The sequence below is a fragment of the Cucurbita pepo genome, chromosome 9 (assembly GCF_057944985.1).
Source record: "Cucurbita pepo subsp. pepo isolate OVF chromosome 9, ASM5794498v1, whole genome shotgun sequence".
Taxonomy (NCBI): Eukaryota; Viridiplantae; Streptophyta; class Magnoliopsida; order Cucurbitales; family Cucurbitaceae; genus Cucurbita; species Cucurbita pepo.
The window spans coordinates 11,998,207-12,021,616 of NC_141806.1; the positions used below are offsets into that span (position 1 = coordinate 11,998,207).

Consider the following 23,410-nt stretch of genomic DNA (forward strand, 5'->3'; position numbering starts at 1 on the left):
ATGAAAAATTTTGAAGATCCAAAATATATAATTATTATTTTCAATATGTATATAAATATTTAATCCAAATATTAAATTAGGGAAATCAAAAGCATGTGGCTCTGCATATTCTTTATAACAAGGTATCAAAATTTATTCCCATTTGAATGTTTGAAGATTATATTCTTGAATCCATCATTCGGCAAAGTTAGGAGACAATATTCTTCATTACAGACCAAAAACATAAAATTCCCTTGCTCCACACTCGCTCCGACTATTTTGTGTTCTATTTTCATCTTCAAAAACTGTTCTCAAAAAATTACGAAGGAACAACTTCGTTCAAAAATTGAATCAAATGTCTATACTGACTCCCAAGTTTCACTCGACTATTTCATATTCCTATTTTCGTCTTCAAAAACCGTTCTAAAAAAATTACGAAGGAACGACTTCGTTCAGAAATTGAATCTAAAAAAAATATACACGACTCTCAGCTTTCACTTGACTACTTCGTGTTCCTATTTTCATCTTCAAAAACCGTTCTCTCAGAAATTGAATCAAATATTCAAACTGACTGCCAACTTTCACTTGACTACTTCGTGTTCCTATTTTCATCTTCAAAAACCGTTTTCAAAAAATTACGAAGGAACAACTTCATTTCGAAATTGAATCAAATAGGCCTTTAACTCAATAGTAGAGTAACGCCATGGTAAGGCGTAGATCATCGGTTCAAATCCAATAAGGGACTTCAGCTTTTTTCACAAAACTCAAACCGTTTCGTTTCGACGGGAATCAATATTCACAAACTTAGGATTTCCAAAAAAGATGTTCTGAAAACATAAACCAACCCCATAGATTGCTATTTTGCCTTACTTTCTTTTCTCTTTTTTTTTTTTTGGGGGGGGGGGGGGGGGGGGGGGGGGGGGGGGGGCTCTTTCTATTGCTTGTGGTATCCAACTACTTCATTGCCTGCTTTCTCAAGTTTTCTTATATTCTTTTTCTTCTTGGTGATCCAAGAAAGCTTTGATTCTTAAGTTTTATGAATAAAAATAATTTACAGTGAAAAGATATTCAGTACTATTCAGCAACAGTTTTGGTCTGCTCTCTCATTTGATGTGTTTTATTAAAGCTTGGCTTCTCTCTCATTATTACTCCTAAATCCTAGAAGAGCAAATCACAGACAACTTAGAGTGATGGGTTCCAACATTCTCAGGAATTTGGCACTATTCTTCTTACTCTTCTCAGGTAAAGGTCGATTTACGCTTCGTTTCTTTTGTAGCCATTTTCATGCTCATTTTTAGACTGTTATAGTTCGAGAATCGAAGAGCAAGCAAGTGAAAGATAAGTTTGTTTTTAAGTACACTTCTACTATATATGAGAGTAGAAGAATTCGAACCTTTGAATTTCCAGCTGAGGGTACGTGTCTTGTCTAGTTGAGTTACGCTTGAAATGTCGAAGCATATCAGGTTGATAGGTCGATCTCTGCAAACAAAATGACATAAAATTGTTAGATATGGAAGTGATTCCGAAGTGTTCTTTATATCTTATACACAGTAAATTGAAGATTGACAAAGTTCTCCCCCTTTTTCATGGTATTAAATATAGATGTTGTCAATTCCTCATGCAACTCAAATCCTTGTAACTGTGTTGGATGCCTTTAATTTGGTTTAGACAACTTTATAGCATCTAAATAGAGTCCAAAATTGTGCTAAATCAATGCATTGAAACGAAAATCACACACACAAACCAAATGAAGGGTATAAACATGCTATCCAGGAATGTAACTTGCTAACATTTCAGTAATTGCAGTAAATTTTACCAAAAAAGGTGAAAAATTGATGTATAAACATGCTATCCAGGAATGTAACTTGCTAACATTTCAGTAATTGTAGTAAATTTTACCAAAAAAGGTGAAAAATTGATGTATAAACATGCTATCCAGGAATGTAACTTGCTAACATTTCAGTAATTGCAGTAAATTTTACCAAAAAAGGTAAAAAAACTGATGTATTTTTACCTCTTCAGGTTCAAGTTTTGCAGAGAAACCTCCTATACAAGAAGAAAATCAACAAGACATACCTCTGCAGAGTGAAGAAGAGAGAAAGATCTTCTCTCCTTCAGTACATTTCACTGAGTTGGATGACGCCCCCATTGTAAACCCAGCGACAACGCCAGGAGAAGTTCAAACTCCAACAGTAAACCCAACTACGTCGCCACAGACTGGACCGAACTCAGTAGACCCTAATATGATGACTCCCACCACAGGGCCTGGGAACTCTGGTGGAGGTTCATGGTGTATTGCAAGCTCTGCTGCTTCCCCGACTGCTCTACAGGTGGCTCTTGACTATGCTTGTGGCTATGGCGGTGCAGACTGTTCGGCGATTCAACCAGGTGGGAGCTGCTATGACCCCAACACCGTGAAGGACCATGCTTCTTATGCCTTCAATGACTATTACCAGAGGAATCCAGCTGCTACTAGCTGTGTTTTTGGAGGAACAGCTCAACTTGTTAGCACAGACCCAAGTATGACAACTTTTACCTTTTTGAATCATAATCAACCCCTGTTATCACCTGTGATAAAACAATTCTGAGAGATTTTTTAACTACAAAACTGCTTAAACCAGGATTATTGAATACAGAGTTCGTAACGTCTCAATCCTACCGCTAGTAGATATTGTCCTCTTAGCGGTGGGCTTAGGCTGTTACAAATGGTATCAAAGCCAAACACCGAGCGGTGTGCCCCCAGGGGGGTGGATTGTGAGATCCCACATTGGTTGGAGAGAAAAATGAAACATTCCTTATAAGGGTGTAGAAATCTCTCTCTAGTAGACGCATTTTAAACCATTGGGAGGAAGCCCAAAGAGGACAATATCTGCTAGTAGTGGGCGTGGGTTATTTCAGAGTTCGTCCTTCATCTGTTAATCCTACTACTAACAGCTTTTATACAATAGAAACTGACCACACTACAAAGTACTAAGGTATATTTTAAATCACAAATTATGATTTCCTTTGTAGTTAATCCATTTGTGTTGTATTACTATTTTTCGTTCAACCCTTTATGAGTGAGCATACTTCCCTTCTCTCTCTCTCTCGTCCTCCTTTCCTAGTAGAGATACATTCTGAGGTTTGACAAAGTCAAACCTCAAAGGTAAAATAAAATCTAAGAAATTGGTCTGTTATAATTTTTTTTAACCATCTTTTCAACATTACTGCAGGTAATGGTAACTGTCACTATGCAACATCCAGAGCTGCACCAAGGTAATCCCTTAAGGGCTCCTTCATTCATTTTACTATGAGACTATACTTCACCCAACAAAAGAAGAAAAAAGAACTCAGTTTAGTAAGCAAAATCAAAACTATTTAGACCAAAATAAAGAAAAAAACTAATTGGTTTTACGTACCTTTCACAGCCCCCCTCCACCTGCAGTTCCAAACCCAACACCACCGCCGCCTGTAATCCCACCACCAACACCGCCCATCACCACAATACCAACCATGACACCACCGGCTCCCACGAACCCAACTTTTACGCCCACAGATCCATCGATGTATGGTGCAGAACCATCAGGCATGCCCAGCTCAGCCACTTCAATATCAAAACGATCACTGCTGCTCTTGGCCATGACTTACCTTTTGGGTTCGCTTGTGGCAAATCATCTGTAAGCAGAAGGAATCTCATTTCTTCTCTCCACAGAGAGATGGCAATCGCTTATTTGCTGCACATTTTTGCATTGTTAGACATCAATATGATAAAAAGAAAGATTATATAGCAAGTTATTGTTGTTACACAAGATATGTATTAGAAAAACTAAGTCCACAGGAACATAAATTAGTAGACTAAAGAAATAAATAGGTCACATGCTAGCTATACGATAATTTACATTGTTAGTCAATAAGGGGATATAGATATGTCAATTCCGTTTTGGAAGCTTTTAACCAATAAAAGGATATCGATAAGTCAATTCCATTTGGAAGCTTTTAGGTTGGTTTTCCAGGGAGGAGGCATTGTACTCAGGCTTCACCTTGCACAAGAGTCAGATTTATGATTATTCACTGTGTAATTTACAAATTATACAACAGAAATTTGGTGATAGAAGGCAAGTTCACAAATTTGCATATATAACTAGGACCGATGCTATTAAACCTCTGAATGATCTCTCTAAACTGGAACATTGATATTCGATCGATTGGAGCTCGGGAATAAAGTTTGAAATAATTTTAATGATTGACCCAAAAAAGAAGAAAGGAAAACTTATTCATAGTCACCCATCAACATAAAAAGGAAAGGTCTGTACATTGCGACTGTAGTGTAACTGTTACAAGTAGACCAGTATTATTTAAGGAAGATTTAACCAATATAAGGTTTACTTGGGAGTGACTGAAGAACTCAGATCACGAGCAGGAATGAGACAGCCGTTACACAAATGATTGCCACTGTTGCAACAATTGAATTCTGATCAAAAGCTCTCCGAAAGCTGCCAGCTCGAGAGAAATGCTGGAAAGCCAAATATGCTGCAATCAGTAGTGAGATGATGGTCCCTTCTTGAGTTCCCCTGCCAATGGGAGATAATAATTAAATGCTGAGATTGGAAAAATTATGAAGTTCAATTTGATCAAGAGTTCAAATGTGTACCTTAAGTTTTGGACTTGATATGGGGCCACAATCACCAAAAGTAATGATATGAATGGTATCTCCAGTTCACCTACATCCAAAAGAATCCAGCATCCGACTTCCTATGAATTTTCTACTCATTTAATGGATTGTACAAAATGGAATGCTTTCAATGAATTGAATAAAATGAGGTTCAAATAAATAAGTTTCGAGCCAAGCTACACTAAGTTCCTTTCGGGATAAAGTGAATGATAACCAGCAATTAAATTCATAGATGATCGTGTGAGGTAGATCAGGAGAGAGTATACCAGGGATGAAGAAAAACAGACGAACAAGAAGTGCCAAAAATGCGCTCCAAATGCCATATTCTCCTCTGAAATTGAAGTTAGAACCAAAACATTAGCCCAATTAAAACTAATAGCTCATAAATCTTGCTGATAGATACTGATCTTAGGACTAGATTAAACTTCTTAAAGACAATCAATGCATGATGCATCCATGTGATCGTAAGGGGAAAAGGGATATAGAGAGCTTTCAAGAGGCTTACTTAATCCACGAGATAACACTTGCAGGCGCCTGAAGAGCAAATAGCGGAACGATAAATGACTTCTGGATCCCAGTCCCCCTTGCGAGCATTAAAATCCTGTAGAAGAAATCTAGGGTTTTTAAATTTTACTTTGATACGTGCAATGGACTCTGAAACAGCAGATCAAGGTGAACGTCGTAAAATCTTGACGGTTGGAGATATAAAAGTAGCCACTAAATGTTATCAACTTAAACGCAATTGATTACGTAGTGGACGCAAACGAATTTTAGCAAAACATTTAAGAACTCTTGAGTACTCAGTCCTCATTCTACAGAATCGTGTCTCAAAGATTGGAAGTCGTAAAATCCATCGTTGAGAGAGCAAACATCGATGATTCACAGCACAACTTGAATAATATAATAAGATCATCTATATTAGACATGATGATGCTATGCTTATTTCACACATGATCAAGAGAGAGCGAGAGGATAATTACACAGAAGAAATAGTAGAGATCCACTGAAGATTGCGAGCAGAAAGAGGCATCGCGTAACATACAGCACTCAAACCACGCCTCCTTTTCTTGTTAATCGCCAACGTCGAACTCACGTCGCTACCGAAACCAAACCTGGTCAAACATCTTTTCATTTTTAAACAATACTAACAAATTTTTAATCCAAAATCACTACTCAAACGGACTGACATGATTCTGGAGCCTGAAATTACCTGATCGGATTAGAACATATCGAACTCTGTTTAGCGGCAGGATTAAACGTGAGCTTTGCATTCGGCAGAGAGGATCTTAGAGAGAGAGGAGCCGATAGCTTGGATTTGCATAGAAAAGGACTGTGAAGTGAAATAGCAGAAGATAATACACAAACCATTTCCCCTTTCTTCCGTTGCCTGGTTCAGCTTCTATCTTCTCTCAGATTTGGACCGTAAACGATGCTTTCGATTCTCTAGTTTTGATTCAACAAGCAAATCGTCGCTTGCCTGACTGATGAACACGAAGAATCCAGAGCCGCCTAACCGAAGTGGAGTGATTGGGCCAATTGTCGTTCAACTCGAACACGTCAATCTTAATTTCAGTTTATTCTATTTATAATGGATAGCAAAAATATTACCAAAGTTTTTTATTTTGTAACAATTTAAAAAATTATAATAATAACAAAATTAGAAAAAAAAAATAAAAATAAATAGTCTTACATCTCCCTTAAACTCTCACCACTCCTTTCCTAAAATAACTCCGTCAATCCCGTAATTCTTTTTTTACTGTAAAAACCAACTGAAAACAAAAAAATTTATGTAAATTTTATATTGCCGGAGAGATATGATTTGAAAAGGTCTGTAACCATATTTTACGTCTTTTCTTTATTCTATCAAATAATATTAATTTAATTGCAATTAATTAGTTTTGAGTTAGGGATTAAATGACAAGAAATCTAGTAGTTATTTTCAGAGGAAAATAATAATGGATTAAAATTAAAAAAAAAAAAGAAATATATATAAATAAATGTAGGTATAAATATTATATAAATATTTCAAGACTCTAATTATGCAAAGTGTTCCGTGTCCACATGAAATCTAACACATGAACCATGGATAATTTTGCATAAGTTTGAACTTGAAATTAATGTTATGAGCTCGTATAGGTTGACTTTGATTTCAAATGACAAAATCAAACTTTCTTTAATAATAGATTAGTGACTTTATTATCGGTATGGTTAGAAGTTTGTATCTTGTATGACGACATGTGCTCCGTGGTCCTACACGTCATATGTTTGATATGTGTGAAGTATTATGAAATAATATGTTTATGATATGATGTGTGTTAACGATATAATACATGTTATGATATGATACATACATGATATGGTATGGTATGTTGAAGGACATGTTATGTGCATGATATGACATAATACAATGTCTGACATGAATGATACATAGTAAATATGGTTCGACACGGTATACAACCCCGATATATGTTTTAAAGGCTATGTTATAAAATAATATGATATGAAGGAAAATGAAGAGGTTATTTTTACATGGTTTGATAAACGAAAAATATTGGGATCTCATGCATTATTGTATGTTACATGCATCGAAGAATTTTTCCCGTTTACGATAGGTACGGACGTGTACATCACGAAAAGAAAAATGATTATTGTGTTTATCATAATGCTACCAACGGTCACTATTCCTACCAAGTGTCCGACAATAGCACCAGAGATTGCTAGCCCGACCAAAAAAAGGGATCCAAGAGGTATACGAACCGACTGGTGGGTCTATATTCGCACGTGTGGGTCGGGTGTAGAATAGTAAATACACATCCAGTGACCTCGCTTAGGATAGTCACCTAAGAGAATACGACTTTAAATAATAGGTCTCATTTATGATTGTATGTGTTTGCATCTAATCTCAATAGTAAGACTTATTTCTTAAATACTCGAGCCATTGCTACTTTTATCATCCAAGCAAAGGCAAGGCTCCCCTGGCTAACGGCGGCATTGCAACTTTAAAGATAACACATACATACGGTAGTTGTATTTAATTTTCGTAGAGTATAAGTTAATACATGGTATTTCTCTTTTATTTTTGCTTAAATTTATTTTAATTTTCTGTTGTTTTATTTTAAAAATCTTTTAAATAATTATTTTCGAATAAAACATTTACTTATACCGTAGTGATTTTAGGTTAATAAATATTATAAGGAAATTAGCCATTAAATTTTTTTAAATAATTTATTTTTTCATAAATTTAAATTTTTAAAAAATTAAATAATTTACTAAATTTAAATTTAATTTTTACAATATCAAAATTAAATTTTATATTTGATTTAAAAATATTAGAAATAAAAGTATATAAATTAAATAAAAATTTTGAAAGTCCATGTACCAACTAAATATAAATTTCAAGGAGCTAAATTAATAATATAAGCAAGTATATAAAATATATCAATAGTGTATGATCTAAATTATTTATATATGGATAATACCATTAATATAATGTTTCAAAAATATTTAAAAAAACAAGTGTTTGCTTGAGAGATATTCTAAGAAAAATAACGCGCGGCTCTAGAATCGAACCAACGCCCTTGGACTTGAATCTGTGAACTGGTGCACAACTAGAACGTGAGTACACCATCAAACGTGCATTGGTCCTTGCACATGCGTTACCTTTATGGCACGTGACTTGGTGCGTGAGACTCTTTTTTAGCCCGTTTGATTGTTTTTCATCCCGATTTCAATACCGGTGCTAATTTAGCTTGATTCAGGACCTACCAATAAGATTTTAAGAAATTTGGGACTTACAACGAGCATAAACACAAGGTAGGGAGGGCACGCTTCATCCCGATAAGTAACCACTTAGACTATAGGCAAATAATACTTGTAGGGATCGTTGAGACGTGTTAAGGTGCAAGCATAATTTACCTTAAATAGTTAGAATATGTGTGATCGGGACTTAGAATGAGCAATTTGAATGAAAATGACATATATGTTATAAAAGTACGGAATTTTCCTTAGAATAAGAAAATTGAGAAACATGTCTAATTTAATGTCTTCCGCTGTTGTAGATTGGAGGGAGTGATACTGTGATATGAGAGCCTACAAGTAGGTTGGTTGTTGAGAATTTTTTTTTATACTCACTCATTTTAACCTTTCTTTTCAGGTACAGTCAAGGTAGGGAGGTGCTCGGGAGCTACACTGTCATAAATGTTGGATCGGTATGGCAACCCTAGAGGGGGGGTGAATAGGGTTTTAACGATAAAAGTGTTTAATTTTTCTAATGATAAAACTTTTTACAAATAAGTAGAAGATGATAATTACTAGAACAAAATAATTAAAGTCAAAACAATAATCAAGTAGAACATACAATAACTCACAATAATAATTTTGAAATTAAATAGGAAAGAGTTAGAGAAAATGACACCGTAGTTTTATAGTGGTTCGGTCAAACTCGACCTACTCCACTCCCCAAGCGCCTCTTGGGAATTTGAATAAAGAACTTTCTCGACTCTTTCTACGGATCTGAGTCAAACCGCTACACCGCTCTTTTTACGAGTTCAAGAGCAAACTCAATCCTTTCCACGGCGCAGGATCAAACCGATACAAGTATTTGAGTTTGATAATAACACACCACAACTCTCTCAAAGAGTAGATTTACAATTTGGGATACTCACAACTATTTCCTCACAATACAATAATAATCCCTCTCAAGAATAAGATGAAAAGAAATAAACTTGTAAGGTTGGAGAGAGCAACAAACAATGGAGACTTTGAACAAATGAGGATTGGAGAATGTATGTAAGTTGTGTATTTTAAAATGTGGGGAAGATGAGTTTATATAGAGAAGAAAAGTGGCAAAATGTAGGATTGAATATTGACCATTGGATTGTGTTAGGAATAATGGAAGGGGTAGATTAAAAATAAATAAATAAGAAAATTTTCTAAATTCATTTATTTCAAAATTTTAATATAATAGTAATATAATATAATAATAATAAAAAGTGATGTGAGTAACGGTCAAATGAAATTCAAAATTTATTATAAATATAATAATATAATAATAATAAAAACTATGTGAGTAACCACCAAAATTTTAAAATATAATAATATAATAATAATATAGTAATAATAAAAATCGATGTGAGTAACGGTTAGATTCAAATTTATATTTTGTAAAAATAACTTTATTTAAAAATATAGTAATAAGAAAAACTCCACCATTTGTTACTCTCCCAAAATCATAAATGTCATACTTTGATATATTTTGATTTGTCCATCATTTTGATTTTGCTGCCACATCATCACGTCGGGTATGTTGTCTCGACTGTAATTTCTTCGTTTTAGCTCTGATTTGAGTAATTGAAAAGTCGTTGAAATTGTTGTGGACGGTTCAAAATACTGAAAATAATTAATAATTAGAAAGTAGGTTTGTTATCATCAAAACATCAATTAATTGATTGAAATTAATTAAAGTGAGATCAATGCCAAAAAGCCAACAATAAAGGGGTGTCAACCCGGGACATTAGTTAGTTGTATTTTTTTTTATGGTTGTCATTGTATTTTTTTTTTTTTTTTTTTTTTTTGAGTATCTCGTGTCCATTCTCGGTTGACAATACCTGTTTGTATTGTTTTCTATTTTAAACTTGAATATTTTACACTCGTATGGTATGTCTTATAATTTGTACGAAACTTTACATTATATTTTTTTAATTATTTGTTTTATTCTACTTTTATTTTATTTTCGTCTTTTTGTTATGGTCGGATCTCTTAAATGGATCTTCAAAAATCAGGTGACAGACAAATAAGTCAATAAACTCTCAATTTTGTTTTGTTAAACAAAACAAATTTATATCTGAGGTAATGTTAAATTTTTAATTATATATCAAATAAATTTATAAATTTTAGTAAATTGGACATAATAAATATGAAATTGGAATATTTTTTAATTTTTTTTTGAAAAAATTAAGATTATTACTCTAAACTTTTAAAAAATTAAAAATATATTTTAAATAAAATTTAAAAATATTTTTAAGAAAAAAAAAATTGTTTTAAAAAAGAAAATTAGTACAAGGAAAGGTTTTGATGGGTACTAAAACGAGTGGTTGCACGAGGCAGTGGGCCAATAGCACGTGATTATGTTTGGTATTTTATTTATTTAAATAATAAAATATCCCAATTTTTCAACCACATAAATTACATGAAAAATATGGTTTTTTTTTTAAATTTTTTTTGGAAAGTGGATAAATTAATATTGTTTTCTTTTAATAGAACGAGTGGTCCCATTTCTTCAATGCGAGCTGTCCATATCTACCCTCACCTCACCCTGTGGGTCCAATCTTATTTCAGTTCAATATATATATATATATAATATTTTTTAGATTCTTTGAATTTAATATTTATTTTGGACACGACGCACGATCAAGATTTCGTTAAAAACAATATTTTTATGAGCTAGTAAAAAGATAATGTGGAAAGAGTAAGACGGGACTGGGGGACGGTCCTACACGCAGGTAATACATTCGGTTGAAAATCGTCGTAGTCTAGAGTTTTTACGTGTCTTTCAGCCTCCAAAATCTAACTCAAGCTAACCTTCGGGGCGGGTCACAACCGAAAGGGGATCGTGGATCGAATTAAAATTAATTAATAGATTTTTCTAAAATTGGAGTTTTCTTTTTTTTTTTTTTTTTTGTGCAAAAACTCGAACCTCGCAAATTTTTAAATTGTGATAAAAAAAATTATGTTTTTTTTATTAACCTAATTTTTTATGTAAAATAAATTTATAAAAATACACAAGGCTCGAGTCTCGGAGAGAAGAAGAGGGGATTGGGTCAAACCCTAAATCGTCCTTCTCGGCCTTGACAATTAGCCAAGACCGAGATTAGGGTTGGACTCCTAAGAGGAACTGCAACTTGTAGTGTCTCAATTCGATCCGATTTGGTTCACTAACCTAATTTGCTATATCTTTCTTAGGTAGCTCTCTCTTCTCGATACTTTAAACCCTAACTATAACCAAAGTTCTCCTAGCTAATTCCAACATTGAGGTTAGAGTGACAAGCACCACACTGATGTGTAGTTGTAGCTCATGTTCTTCCTTCATTAAAATAAAATTCGAGACTATCATTTGCAAAGGACACGAGAATACACACATTGTAAGCCTCGTTCCCAACAGTTAGAGGAAGAGATTGTATTGCTCAAGAAAAGCACGAGCAAAATGGATCAAAACCTAGTCGAGATCCGAAGAATTTTTTTTTTTAACAGTGGAGAATACGAGAGAAACTAAAGCTCAGATAAAAAAAAAAAAACTAAAAGAAAAGTCGATCCATCGTCGCTATTCATCTAAAAACCCTAAGAGTAACGACATGATCATATCAGATTTGAGAAGCCCGATCAAGAAAAAAACAAAAATTGTAGAAACTCGAGCTAGAAATGGCTGAGATCGTAGTCATTTGTTATCTTTACGAGGTAATTTCATACTCGGATGACGATTTTTTTGATGCTAGAAATGCTCAAGGTCGAGGCCATGGTCATGTCTCACCGGTAAAACTTAAAATCTTAGAAGGTTTCTTTTTTTCAAATGTGGATATATATATATATTATATATATATATATACATATACATAATGCATATATAACACACATATGTGGATATATATATACACACACATGAAAGGGGAAGGCGTCTCATATACGTATACATACATATATATATATACATACATATATATACATACATATATATATACATACATATATATACATACATAGATATATATACATATATATATACATATATACATACAAATATATATATACATATATACATACAAATATATATATACATATACATATATATGTATATACATATATGTATATATACATGTATATATGTATATACATATATATGTGTATATATATGTACACATGAGAGGGGAAGGCGCCAGGGAGACAAGGACCGGTAGTTCATGCTAATCCAAAATCAAGGCGAGTAAATTCTAAGCTAAATACAGTGATGGATTATGAATCGACGACAATGGATGACGACGAGCCACTTCTTGGGAAGATAAAAGCCAAAACCCAAAAGCGAAGCAGCTGCTCTTTCGAAAGAGACGTACGGAACTTGTTTGCAGCGACGAATCGAGCAAGACAATCACCAACTTCACTGATGAAGATTAAGTTCCTGCTCGCTCAGTTTCTTTGAACAATCAATCCAACAATTTTCACTTGAATCCTTACAGTTTAAGTCATGGAGAAGAATCGGAGCGGAGAAAGAGGAGCGATGGCGTTTTCGTCCTCGGCGGATAGCAATATGAGGGCTCGTCTGAGTAACACCACTAGCACCGGCAACAGAGCTGCGGCACTTGTGCAATACAATGCCGATGCTGGAATTATGAGCAAGTTTGAGCAATCGGATGCCTCTGGTGAGTCTTTTAATTATTCGAGGTCAGTTCTTGAAGCTAATGAATCTGTTGCCGAAGAACAAATTGCTGCTTATCTGTCTAGGATTCAGAGGGGTGGGCTGGTTCAATCGTTTGGTTGTTTGCTTGCGATTGATGAGTCTAGTTTTAAGATTATTAGCTATAGTGAGAACTGTTTTGAAATTTTGGGGTTACATGATGAATTTGAGTCGGCACAGGGGAAGGGATTGATTGGGGTTGATATGAGAGCTCTGTTTACGCCTTCCTCCGGTGCTTCTTTGGCTAAAGCAGCTTCTTCCAGGGAGATTTCGTTGTTGAATCCGGTTTGGGTCTATTCTAGGACTACTCAGAAGCCATTTTATGCTATATTGCATAGGATTGATGTGGGGATTGTGATTGATTTAGAGCCTACACGATCTTTTGATCCTGCATTGTCGCTTGCTGGCACGGTTCAGTCGCAGAAACTAGCGGTTCGGGCGATTTCTAGGCTGCAGGCTCTACCTGGTGGTGATATAGGTGTTCTATGTGACACGGTTGTGGAAGATGTGCAGAAGCTTACAGGGTATGATAGAGTGATGGTGTATAAGTTCCATGATGATGAACATGGTGAAGTAGTGTCAGAAATCAGAAGGTCTGACTTAGAGCCATATCTTGGTTTGCATTATCCTGCCATTGATATACCTCAAGCTGCTCGGTTTTTGTTCAAGCAAAACCGCATCAGGATGATTTGTGATTGCCACGCGAAGCCTGTGCAGGTCATTCAAAGTGATGAGCTAAAGCAGCCTCTTTGTTTGGTTAATTCAACACTTCGATCGCCCCATAGCTGTCATTTGCAGTACATGTCGAATATGGGTTCCTTAGCCTCGTTAGCGATGGCTGTAGTCATGAATAGTGATGACTCGCCAACACGGTTATGGGGCTTGGTAGTGTGCCACCATACTTCTCCGCGATATGTCCCTTTCCCACTTCGTTATGCTTGTGAGCTTCTCATCCAGGCATTTGGGCTGCAGCTTTACATGGAGCTTCAATTGTCATTACAATTAACAGAGAAAAAGGTTCTCAAGACGCAAACATTCCTCTGCGACATGCTTCTTCGAGGCTCCCCATGTGCATTGCTGATGCAGTCTCCTAGTATAATGGATCTTGTGAAGTGTGAGGGTGCAGCATTGTATTATAATGGGGCATGTTGTTTACTTGGTATAACTCCGACTGAAGCACAAGTCAAAGATCTTGTAGAATGGGTACTTACTAACCATGGGGATTCTACGGGACTGAGCACGGATAGTTTGGCTGATGCTGGCTACCCCGAAGCTGCTTCTCTAGGTGATGCAGTGTGTGGTATGGCAGCTGCAAGAATTAGTTCCAAGGATTTCTTATTCTGGTTCAGGTCTCAGGCAGCAAAGGAAATCCAATGGGGAGGAGCCAAGCATCATCCGGATATTAAGGACGATGGTGGAAAACTGCACCCAAGATCATCATTTAAAGCGTTTCTTGAAGTTGCGAAGAGTAGAAGTTTGCCTTGGGAAGTTCAAGAAATAAATGCCATTCACTCGTTGCAGCTTATTATGAGGGAGTCTTTTTCTAACACTAGGGACAGTGATTCAAAGGTAGAAGCTTCTGCCCAGCCGAGTGACACTGTAATCCAGGATATCGACGAACTCAGTTCAGCAGCTTGCGAAATGGTGAGGTTGATTGAAACAGCAACTGTTCCAATTTTTGGGGTTGATTCAACTGGTGTGATCAATGGATGGAATGCTAAAATTTCTGAACTCGTAGGATTACAAACTAGTGAAGCTTTGGGCAAATCTCTGGTTAATGAAATTGTTCATGAAGATTCACGTGGAACTGTTGGAGATTTACTTTCCCATGCTCTTCAAGGTACGTGTAGATATCGAGGCATTTAATATTTTAGCTGCTTAAGTCAAGAGGCATGGCAATAGAAAATTGAATATAGACTTAAAGTGTAATGGCCCAAGCCTACCGCTAGCAGATATTGTCTTCTTTAGGCTTCCCCTCAAGGTTTTTAAAACGTGTCTGCTAGGGAGAGGTTTCCACACCCTTATAAAGAATGTTTCGTTCTCTTCTCCAACCGATGTGGGATCTCACAATCCACCACCCTTCCGGGACTAATGTCCTCGCTAGCACTCTGTTCCCTTTTCCAATTGAGTGGGACCCCCCAATCCACCTCCCTTTGGACCCAGCGTCCTTGCTGGTACATCGCCTCGTGTCCACTCCCTTTGGGGTTCAGCCTCCTCGCTGGCACATTGCCTGGTGTCTAGCTCTGATACCATTTGTAATGGCTCAAGCCCACCGCTAGCAAATATTGTCTTCTTTGGGCTTTTCCTTTTGGGCTTCTTCTCAAGGTTTTTAAAATGCGTCTACGAGGGAGAGGTTTCCACACCCTTATAAAGAATGTTTCGTTCTCCCTAACTGATATGGGATCTCACATAAAGCTCGATAGAAAAAGTTCTCAATCATGATTTCTACCAATAATCTTCATAGGGGCGAGTCAGCCGTCTAGTTTATGAAGCTAACTATTGATTCGAGCACCAGCTATAATAGCATAGCAATAGCCCTCTACCTTTTCCTTTTCCCCCTTTCCCTTGTTATGTGATTGTCCTTATGTTTTTCAGGTAAGGAAGACAACAATGTGGAGTTAAAACTGAGAAGTTTTCGATCTGATAAAGAAAATTCTACCATTTATATTGTCGTTAATGCTTGCACAAGTAGGGATTACACAAACAAAATTGTCGGGGTTTGCTTTGTCGGGAAAGATGTTACGCCCGAGAAAGGTGTGATGGATAAATTTATACGTCTGCAGGGAGATTATAAGGCTATTATTGAAAGTTTGAGTCCATTGATCCCACCGATATTTGCTTCGGACGTGAACGGTTACTGCTGTGAATGGACTGCAGCCATGGAAAAGCTTTCTGGTTGGAGAAAAGATGAAGTTATAGGAAAAATGCTAGCTGGGGAGATCTTTGGAAATTTTTGTAGGTTGAAAGGTCTAGATACGCTCACTAGTTTTATGATCCTTTTATATCAAGGTATCGACGGTCAAGAAACCGAGAAGTTTCCGTTAGGATTTTTCAATAAGGATGGGAACTATGAGGAGGTTCTTTTAACATCAAACAAAAGAACTGATGCAGAAGGTAACATCATTGGTTGTATCTGCTTCCTGCAAATTGTTCAGCCCAACCTGCATGGGGTCTCTGAAGGACTTGGTGTGGGCGACAGAGAGGGAAATTTGCAGCTTAAGGAGTTGACTTACATAAAGCAGGAGATGAAAAATCCTTTAAATGGCATTAGATTTACTCATGAACTTCTTGTAAATTCAGGCATTACAGAAAACCAGAAGCTCTTTCTCGATACCAGTGGCGCATGCGAGAGACAAATCATGACGATCATAGAGGATATGGACTTCAGAAGTTTAGAAGGAGGGTAAGTAACATCGAAAACGTCCACTATATCTTTATATTCATATCTTTTTCTCTACTGGTGATTTTACGCTTTTTTTTGGTTCATTAACTATGCCATGAAGTTCTGAATTTGCAAGTTGTTTAACTATCACTTTATTAAACCCAATGTGCCTGCTTAAAGAAATGAAGCATCCACCGAAGTAAGTGTCGAGGGACGATTGGAGAAGAGAAAAGTTAAAACTTGAGGGCTAAGTGAACATTTAGGGTGTGTATGAATAAGTATAAGCCACTGGAACACATTGTTTAGGGAAAATAATGCATTGTTAGCCTTGTTAATATGATCTTATGCATCGAAAAAGGTAGCATTTAATATTGTACAACGGTTGTTTTAATTGACTTCAAGACGAGGTAAATGAACACATCTGTTTATGTCGCTAAGCCGTTCCTGGCCAGAGCAACAAGCAAATTTCTTCATTGCAGCTGAGGATTAGAGTATATTTTTCTCTCATACTGTTTTCATCCGTTGGAGAGGGGAACGAAACATTCCTTATAAGTGTGTGGAAACCTCTTCCTAGTAGACGCGTTTAGAAACCTTGAGGGGAAGCCCAGAAGGGAAAGCCAAAGAGGACAATATCTGCTAGCAGTCGGCTTGGGCTGTTACAGATGGTATCAGAGCTAGACACTGAGCGTTATGCCAGCGAGGACGCTGAGCCTTGAAGGGGGGTAGATTGTGAGATCCCATATCAATTGGAGAGAGGAACGAGTGCCAGCGAGGACGCTGGGCCCCAAAGGGAGTGGATTGGATTGGATTGTGAGATCCCACATCGGTTGGAGAGGGGAACGAAGCATTCTTTATAAGGGCGTGAAAACCTCTTCCTAGTAGACACGTTTTAAAAACCTTGAGGGAAAGCCTGAAAGGGAAAACCCAAAGAGGACAATATCTGCTAGCGGTGGGCTTGGGCCATTACAAATATAATTCTTCCCCGATATCCCACAGTTTCTTCTCCTCTAGAAAACATAAAAAGTAACCAATACCTTAGCTTTTATTGAACCCGAATATATATAGTCATGCCTTTATGTCTCTATTGTCTACTAAATTTTGTTCTACCTCTGATTTTTCACCTTGTTTAACAGCCAAGTAGAGATAAACAGAGAAGAATTTATCCTCGGGAGTGTGCTGGACGCCATTATCTGTCAAATCATGACTGTTGTCAGAGAGAAGAACATACAACTTTTTCATGAGATTCCAGAAGAAATCAAAGTGTTAAATCTTTGTGGCGATCATATTAAGCTTCAGTTGGTTTTGTCAGATTTCTTGCTTAATGTCGTGCAGTACGCGCCTGTTCCGGATGGTTGGGTTGAAATCAAAATTTCATCTGGTTTGAAGCTCATACAAGATGGAAATGAACATATTCACTTGCAGATCAGGTACTCACTTTGACTAAAAAACATCATTTGGTGCATTTACTTTCATATGACAATTTAGTCTCTAAACTTTAGTATTCAATGATTTAGTCCGTACACCGAAAAAACTTGTTACTGCTAAGGTCAAAGTGGGTTTTGCACGGTAGCCACTTGAATCTATCCTGTGAGATCCCACATAGGTTGAAGAGAGGAACGAAGCATTCCTTATAAGAGTGAGGAAACATCTCCCTCTCCTTAGCAGACGTTTTTTTAAAACCGTGAGGTTGACGACAATATGTAACGGGCCAAAGCGGACGATATTTGTTAGCAGTGGGCTTGGACTATAACAAATGGTATCAGAGCCAAACATTGGGCGGTGTGCCAGCGAGGACGCTGGGTCTCCAAGGGGGATGGATTGTAAAATCCCACATCGGTTGAAGAGAGGAACGAAGCATTCCTATTAAGGGTGTGGAAACCTCTCCCTAGCAGATGCATTTTAAACCCATGAGGCTGACGGCGATACATAACGGGCCAAAACGAATAATATCTGTTAGCGGTGGGCTTGGACTATTACAAATGGTATTAGAGCCAGACATCGGACAGTGTGTCAACGAGGACGTTGGGCCCCAAGGAGGATAGATTGTGAGATCCCACATTAATTGGAGAGGGGAACGAAGTATTCATTATTAGGGTATGGAAACCTCTCTCCCTAACAGACGCGTTTTAAGACCGTAAGGCTGACTGTGATACATAATGGGCAAAAACGGACAATTTCTGTTAGCAATGGGCTTGGCTGTTACATACCAACTCGTTATTTGTTTTCTACACGAATTTTGATTTCTGGTTTGATTTCTAGTAGTCACTAAACCGTAGGATTAAATTCTACCGTACAAAGGTTAGAGACAAATCATAGTCTAATCCCCTTTTCTACACGGTTTTTCCATGTATGTTCTCTGCTTGATCATATGATGATTGAATTGTTTGTACTGCTCACTACTTTAATCCATCTTGTTACAATGAACTATTGGGACAGTGATTTGTTTTGATTTCTTTGTATGTAGAATGTCTCATCCAGGTCAAGGTCTGCCTCCTGAACTAATCCAAGATATGGTTGGAGGAGGTCAGCAATGGACTTCAAAGCAAGGCCTTGCTCTAAACCTGTCACGTAGACTTCTCAATAAGTTGAGCGGTAACATACGCTACGTTAGAGAGCAAACTAAATGCTACTTCATCATCGACCTCGAGCTCAAATTAAGGCGCTCGAGAGGGTCGATGGAAGCTACTACAAGCCAAGGGACATGAGCTTCTATTTTCAGGTGGATGCACACTTCTACAACTCATATCAGGAACGTTGTTATGGAAGATGCACAGATTCCAAGTCTGGACAACGCCGAGCCCCAACACATAACATGTCCCCGGATACGTGAAAGCGTATAATGAGTCCATTTTTCGGTTGCTCGCCCGTTACGATGCCGAGAGTCTCTTGGTAATGTTCGATGGTCGAATTCGACGTGAAATTGTATGTAAGGTTTGTAAATGACAAATCTGGATGTTATAGGTTGTGTAGCTCAGTCTGTATTTGAGGTTGGCTCTGCTGGTGCATGTTTCATCAATGTATATCAAACATAGGGTTTTGTTTTGGTCTGTTTTGGACATGAATACCATACATTGTAATATTTTAGCTCTGTGATTATTGTGACACAAAAAGGACCGAACCAATGTCGGTCTGAGTAACCGAAATAGTTACGTTTCTAAAAATTCGTCCATAATTTCGAGACCAAAATAAAAAAAGTTTGTAAGTTTAGAGTTTGAAAGTTCGAGAAAATAAGTTTGGAAGTTCAGAGTTCGAATGCTCGAGAAAATAAGTTTGTTTTTTTTTTTTTTTTTTTTGAAGAATGCTCGAAAAGTTGATGTTGGTATTCTTCGGCGTTGAAGATTTTCTTTTGAAGTCTTGGTTTATTGTTAGCTGTTTTTCAACGATTAGGGTGTGAAAATTTCTCCTTAGTGGACGCGTTTTGAAAACCTTGAGGGGAGAAGCCCAAAGAAGACTATATGTGCTAACAGTAGGCTTGGACTATTATAAACGGTATTGAGCTAAACATTAGGCGGTGTACTAGCGAGGATGTTGAGCCTCGAAGGGGATGGATATCAAACGGTGTGTCAGCGAGGACGCTAGGTCCCAAAAGGGTGTATTGTGAGATCCCCACATTTTTTATAAGGGTATCGAGCCAGACATTGGATAGTGTATTAGCAAGGACATTGAGCCTTGAAGGGGATGGACACTCGGCGGTGTGCCAGCGAGGACGTTCGGTCCCAAAATGGTGTATTGTGAGATCCCCACATTGATTGGAGAGAGGAACGAAACATTATTTATAAGGGGGCTAGAAATATCTCCGAGCAAATGAAGGGGATGGACACCAGACGGTGTGTCAACGAGGATGCTGGGTCCCGAAATGGTGTATTGTGTATTGTGAGATCCCCACAATTAGAGGGAGGAACGAAACATTCTTTATAAGGGGCTAGAAATATCCCCTTGCAAACGAAGGAGATGGACATCAGACAGTGTGCCAACGAGGACGCTGGATCTTGAAAGGGTGTATTGAGTATTAATGGATTACTTTTAAAATTATTGAACTTTTTTTTTTAAGTTTATAATATATATATATATATATATATTTTAACCTTTTCAAGTATTATTGAAATTTGGAATATTTTTATTAATTGAGGAAAATAAAAAATCTATTTAATAATGTAATGGGCCTATATCAGAGCCCATGGGCTTGAGATACAAAATCTAGTTGCCAAACATGGCCCAAGCTCTTCAAACCAGAAGAAACAAACCCTAATCGAACGCGCATTCTCTATATATAGCTTTCAGACCCTTGGAGCTTATCGTATAAGCTGGACGGCCTAGGGAAACCCTAGTTCTGTAAGTTCTTCTCTTTGATCCGCCGCTAGGGTTTATTGGCTTATTCTCGTATTTCAAATCTGTTTCATTGTCTTTAGGTTGAGGAGATTTCGTTGTGTTGCTACTATCTTTCTCAATCGTTTTGGTTAATTCTGTTTCTCCCCTAGCGCGCCCACTGTGTTGTTTTTAAATCATTTAGGGTTGATTTAAAGTTTTCTAGGATGTGATACCTTTGAGATGATTAATAATCGTACTTGTTATGAAATCTGTAGATATAAGTGAAAATGGCGGTTCCTTTGCTGACGAAGAAGGTCGTGAAGAAGAGGACCACGAAGTTTAAGAGGCCTCAGAGTGATCGAAAGATCTCCGTTAAGGTATTTTAATTTGTTATCGTATTCTCACCAAATTTCTGTTTATATGTTATTGTGCGCTGTATGGAAGATGATGAGATGTATTGTCGCCCCAGTCTTACTTGTACCAATGGGTACCAGATGGTGATTGACACAGTATCTGATTCTTGTTATTGTTAGTTGCTCATTTGCTTTGATTTGAATTTTGAAGATATGATGGCTAGGTTGTGTTTTTGCATTTTTCACATATTTGATTAAGCTTAACAACGTTTGATGATTTAATTCACCCCAGACCCGACTAGTGTCCTCGGATACATTATGGTGATTCACAGATCGACTATCTGATACTCACTCTGACATAGCTTTTAAATCAGTTTTGAAGTCGAATAAGGAATTTATTTCGTTTCGTTTTTTTGAAACCATTAGTAATTTGCTGATGTCCTGGCTCACCGTCTATTGTCATAAGATGGTGATGTTAATGGAACTGTTTTCTGATCGTAATACAGTATGAAACCATGATTTCTCTGACTATGTGCGTCTCGTTTTATCTTTTTAGTTTCTAAGCACATTTTTCTCGAATATATACAACACGGCGTGATGATGATAACCCATCATTTCTGTAATTGAATGATGAATATTTTCATGCACTACCATCTGATCTATGTTGTATATTAAATTCCATGTTAGTTTTACGCCATTTTTTCTAATATTCGTTTGTCAACTAGACACATTGATTTTCTGCTGCAATCCATGATGCAAATTACCCAAATTACTGATTTTCTGTGATTATTTACACATATCACCATCTTTCGGCTGAGGTTGCAGTTAAAAAGTATTTTTGAAGTTAAAATAAATATCATCATTTCTGTTTGAAAGCTTTGCCAACTGATATACTATGTTTATTGCACTTGATATTAATTTTACATCTTCATTAGCATGTTTACTCTCTACCCAATAGTGTCTTGCTGCAATCTGTGATGCAAACAAACCCAAATTACTGATTTTCTGTGATTAATAACAGTTATCACCATCTTTCGGCTGAGGTTGCAGTAAAAATTATAACTTCCATAGATCGAGTCATTTACAGTTTTCTTTTGCTATAAACTGAACTTGCCCGTGGTATCTAATGTCCGGACTTTATTTAATAGCTGGACATTTCGTTTTTTAGGGCATAGAGTAACTATATACAGGTCTTGCGACATGGTTAGCTTAAAAACTTATAAGCTCTCTGTTACTAAAACCCTGCATACAGATATATAATTATTTTTTCAATCTCCTGTGATCTTCGTTAGTCAATATTGTCTGGCTTTGTTCACTTATTTTTAAATTTATCTGACAGGAAAGCTGGAGAAGGCCAAAGGGTATCGATTCCAGAGTAAGGAGAAAGTTCAAGGGATGTACTCTGATGCCAAACATTGGCTACGGGTCTGACAAAAAGACCCGCCACTACCTCCCTAATGGGTTCAAGAAGTTCGTTGTTCACAATGTCAAGGAGCTTGAAGTTCTGATGATGCACAACAGGTTTGTGACGACCTCTCATACATCATTAGCAATTATAAAGGAATGATTAATGGATTGTCTGATCCGTTTGTGTCGTTACTGCAGGACTTACTGTGCCGAAATCGCCCACGATGTTTCCACAAGGAAGAGGAAAGAGATCGTTGAGAGGGCAGCTCAACTTGATGTTGTAGTTACCAACAAGCTTGCTAGGTTGCGCAGCCAAGAGGATGAATGAACCATTTAGATCCACTTTTCATCGTGTTTTGTAGTGAGATTTCGTTTATGTATACAATTTTTGTTGGATTTAAGAGATTTTGACATTAATGAGTTATGAATTCACAACCATCTCTTTGATAATATATTTTTGATACTTCAAATCATGACGTTAATCTTCATGAGCTTTTTGGTTCTCTCCGTTTCCTTTGGCATCAATTTCTTCTATTCTGTGTCCAAATCTATAGAACATTATAGTGTTCTTGTCAATGGTGACTCATCTGTAGTCAGAGGGTGACATGTCAATGGCGCCCATTGCGCCATGTACGAGTCCGATTATGCTAATGTATAAAAACATAAAAGTGGGTGGGTCGACATTGTGCACCTTAGCCCTTTAGTCGTAATTGATATTAACAAGATTCAATGGTGCCCCCATTGTGCCATCTTTAACTCCCATGTACATTGGAGGGTTCATTCTTCAATAGTATTCAAATTTTGATGCATATTTAAGATGATTTCATCATATATGATGACTTTTGAGTTGATTTTTGATAAATGTGCCCAAATAGGTAGCGAAGGCT

General features: G+C 36.9%; 4 protein-coding genes and 3 non-coding genes across 14 annotated transcripts; 6 read left to right on the top strand and 1 right to left on the bottom strand.

Moving 5' to 3' along the window:
* Positions 1 to 896: 896 nt before the first annotated feature.
* Positions 897 to 6,202, bottom strand: LOC111802130 (cold-regulated 413 inner membrane protein 1, chloroplastic). Of its 6 annotated transcripts, none has more exons than XM_087126834.1 (9): positions 5,841 to 6,202; positions 5,611 to 5,742; positions 5,136 to 5,231; positions 4,897 to 4,961; positions 4,610 to 4,679; positions 4,345 to 4,529; positions 3,378 to 3,998; positions 2,056 to 2,547; positions 897 to 1,458 (listed from the first exon to the last, which is right to left on the bottom strand). In XM_087126834.1, exons 1-6 carry the CDS (start codon positions 5,996 to 5,998, stop codon positions 4,364 to 4,366), a joined length of 687 nt encoding a protein of 228 aa, XP_086982960.1. In that variant the 5' UTR covers positions 5,999 to 6,202; the 3' UTR covers positions 897 to 1,458; positions 2,056 to 2,547; positions 3,378 to 3,998; positions 4,345 to 4,363. The 6 variants fall into 6 exon arrangements, with proteins under 6 accessions (XP_086982960.1, XP_086982957.1, XP_086982956.1 ...); XM_087126831.1 differs by having other exon boundaries at positions 3,378 to 3,692; positions 5,611 to 5,754; XM_087126830.1 differs by having other exon boundaries at positions 3,378 to 3,992; positions 5,611 to 5,754.
* Positions 1,089 to 3,950, top strand: LOC111802129 (uncharacterized). Its single transcript, XM_023686396.2, has 4 exons — positions 1,089 to 1,221; positions 2,002 to 2,499; positions 3,192 to 3,234; positions 3,387 to 3,950. Exons 1-4 carry the CDS (start codon positions 1,170 to 1,172, stop codon positions 3,637 to 3,639), a joined length of 846 nt encoding a protein of 281 aa, XP_023542164.2. The 5' UTR covers positions 1,089 to 1,169; the 3' UTR covers positions 3,640 to 3,950.
* Positions 6,203 to 12,555: 6,353 nt separating the features above from the next.
* Positions 12,556 to 19,544, top strand: LOC111801793 (phytochrome E). Of its 2 annotated transcripts, XM_087126809.1 has the most exons (5): positions 12,899 to 13,038; positions 13,254 to 14,913; positions 15,669 to 16,476; positions 17,589 to 17,882; positions 18,920 to 19,544. In XM_087126809.1, the coding sequence occupies exons 1-5, from the start codon at positions 13,030 to 13,032 to the stop codon at positions 19,158 to 19,160; spliced, it is 3,012 nt and encodes a 1,003-aa protein (XP_086982935.1). In that variant the 5' UTR covers positions 12,899 to 13,029; the 3' UTR covers positions 19,161 to 19,544. The 2 variants fall into 2 exon arrangements, with proteins under 2 accessions (XP_023541717.2, XP_086982935.1); XM_023685949.2 differs by having other exon boundaries at positions 12,556 to 14,913.
* Positions 19,545 to 20,672: 1,128 nt separating this feature from the next.
* On the top strand, positions 20,673 to 22,967 carry LOC111802659 (large ribosomal subunit protein eL32z). 2 transcript variants are annotated; one of them, XM_023687101.2, is made up of 4 exons: positions 20,673 to 20,787; positions 21,039 to 21,140; positions 22,456 to 22,637; positions 22,722 to 22,967. In XM_023687101.2, the coding sequence occupies exons 2-4, from the start codon at positions 21,051 to 21,053 to the stop codon at positions 22,849 to 22,851; spliced, it is 402 nt and encodes a 133-aa protein (XP_023542869.2). In that variant the 5' UTR covers positions 20,673 to 20,787; positions 21,039 to 21,050; the 3' UTR covers positions 22,852 to 22,967. The 2 variants fall into 2 exon arrangements, with proteins under 2 accessions (XP_023542869.2, XP_086982774.1); XM_087126648.1 differs by having other exon boundaries at positions 20,750 to 20,787; positions 21,046 to 21,140.
* Positions 21,204 to 21,283, top strand: LOC111802795 (small nucleolar RNA U31b). Its single transcript, XR_002816329.1, has one exon. It is a non-coding gene; the product is annotated as a small nucleolar RNA U31b (small nucleolar RNA).
* On the top strand, positions 21,859 to 21,940 carry LOC111802781 (small nucleolar RNA Z196/R39/R59 family). Its single transcript, XR_002816315.1, has one exon. It is a non-coding gene; the product is annotated as a small nucleolar RNA Z196/R39/R59 family (small nucleolar RNA).
* LOC111802782 (small nucleolar RNA Z196/R39/R59 family) lies at positions 22,083 to 22,165 on the top strand. The gene has a single exon (XR_002816316.2). It is a non-coding gene; the product is annotated as a small nucleolar RNA Z196/R39/R59 family (small nucleolar RNA).
* Positions 22,968 to 23,410: the final 443 nt, after the last annotated feature.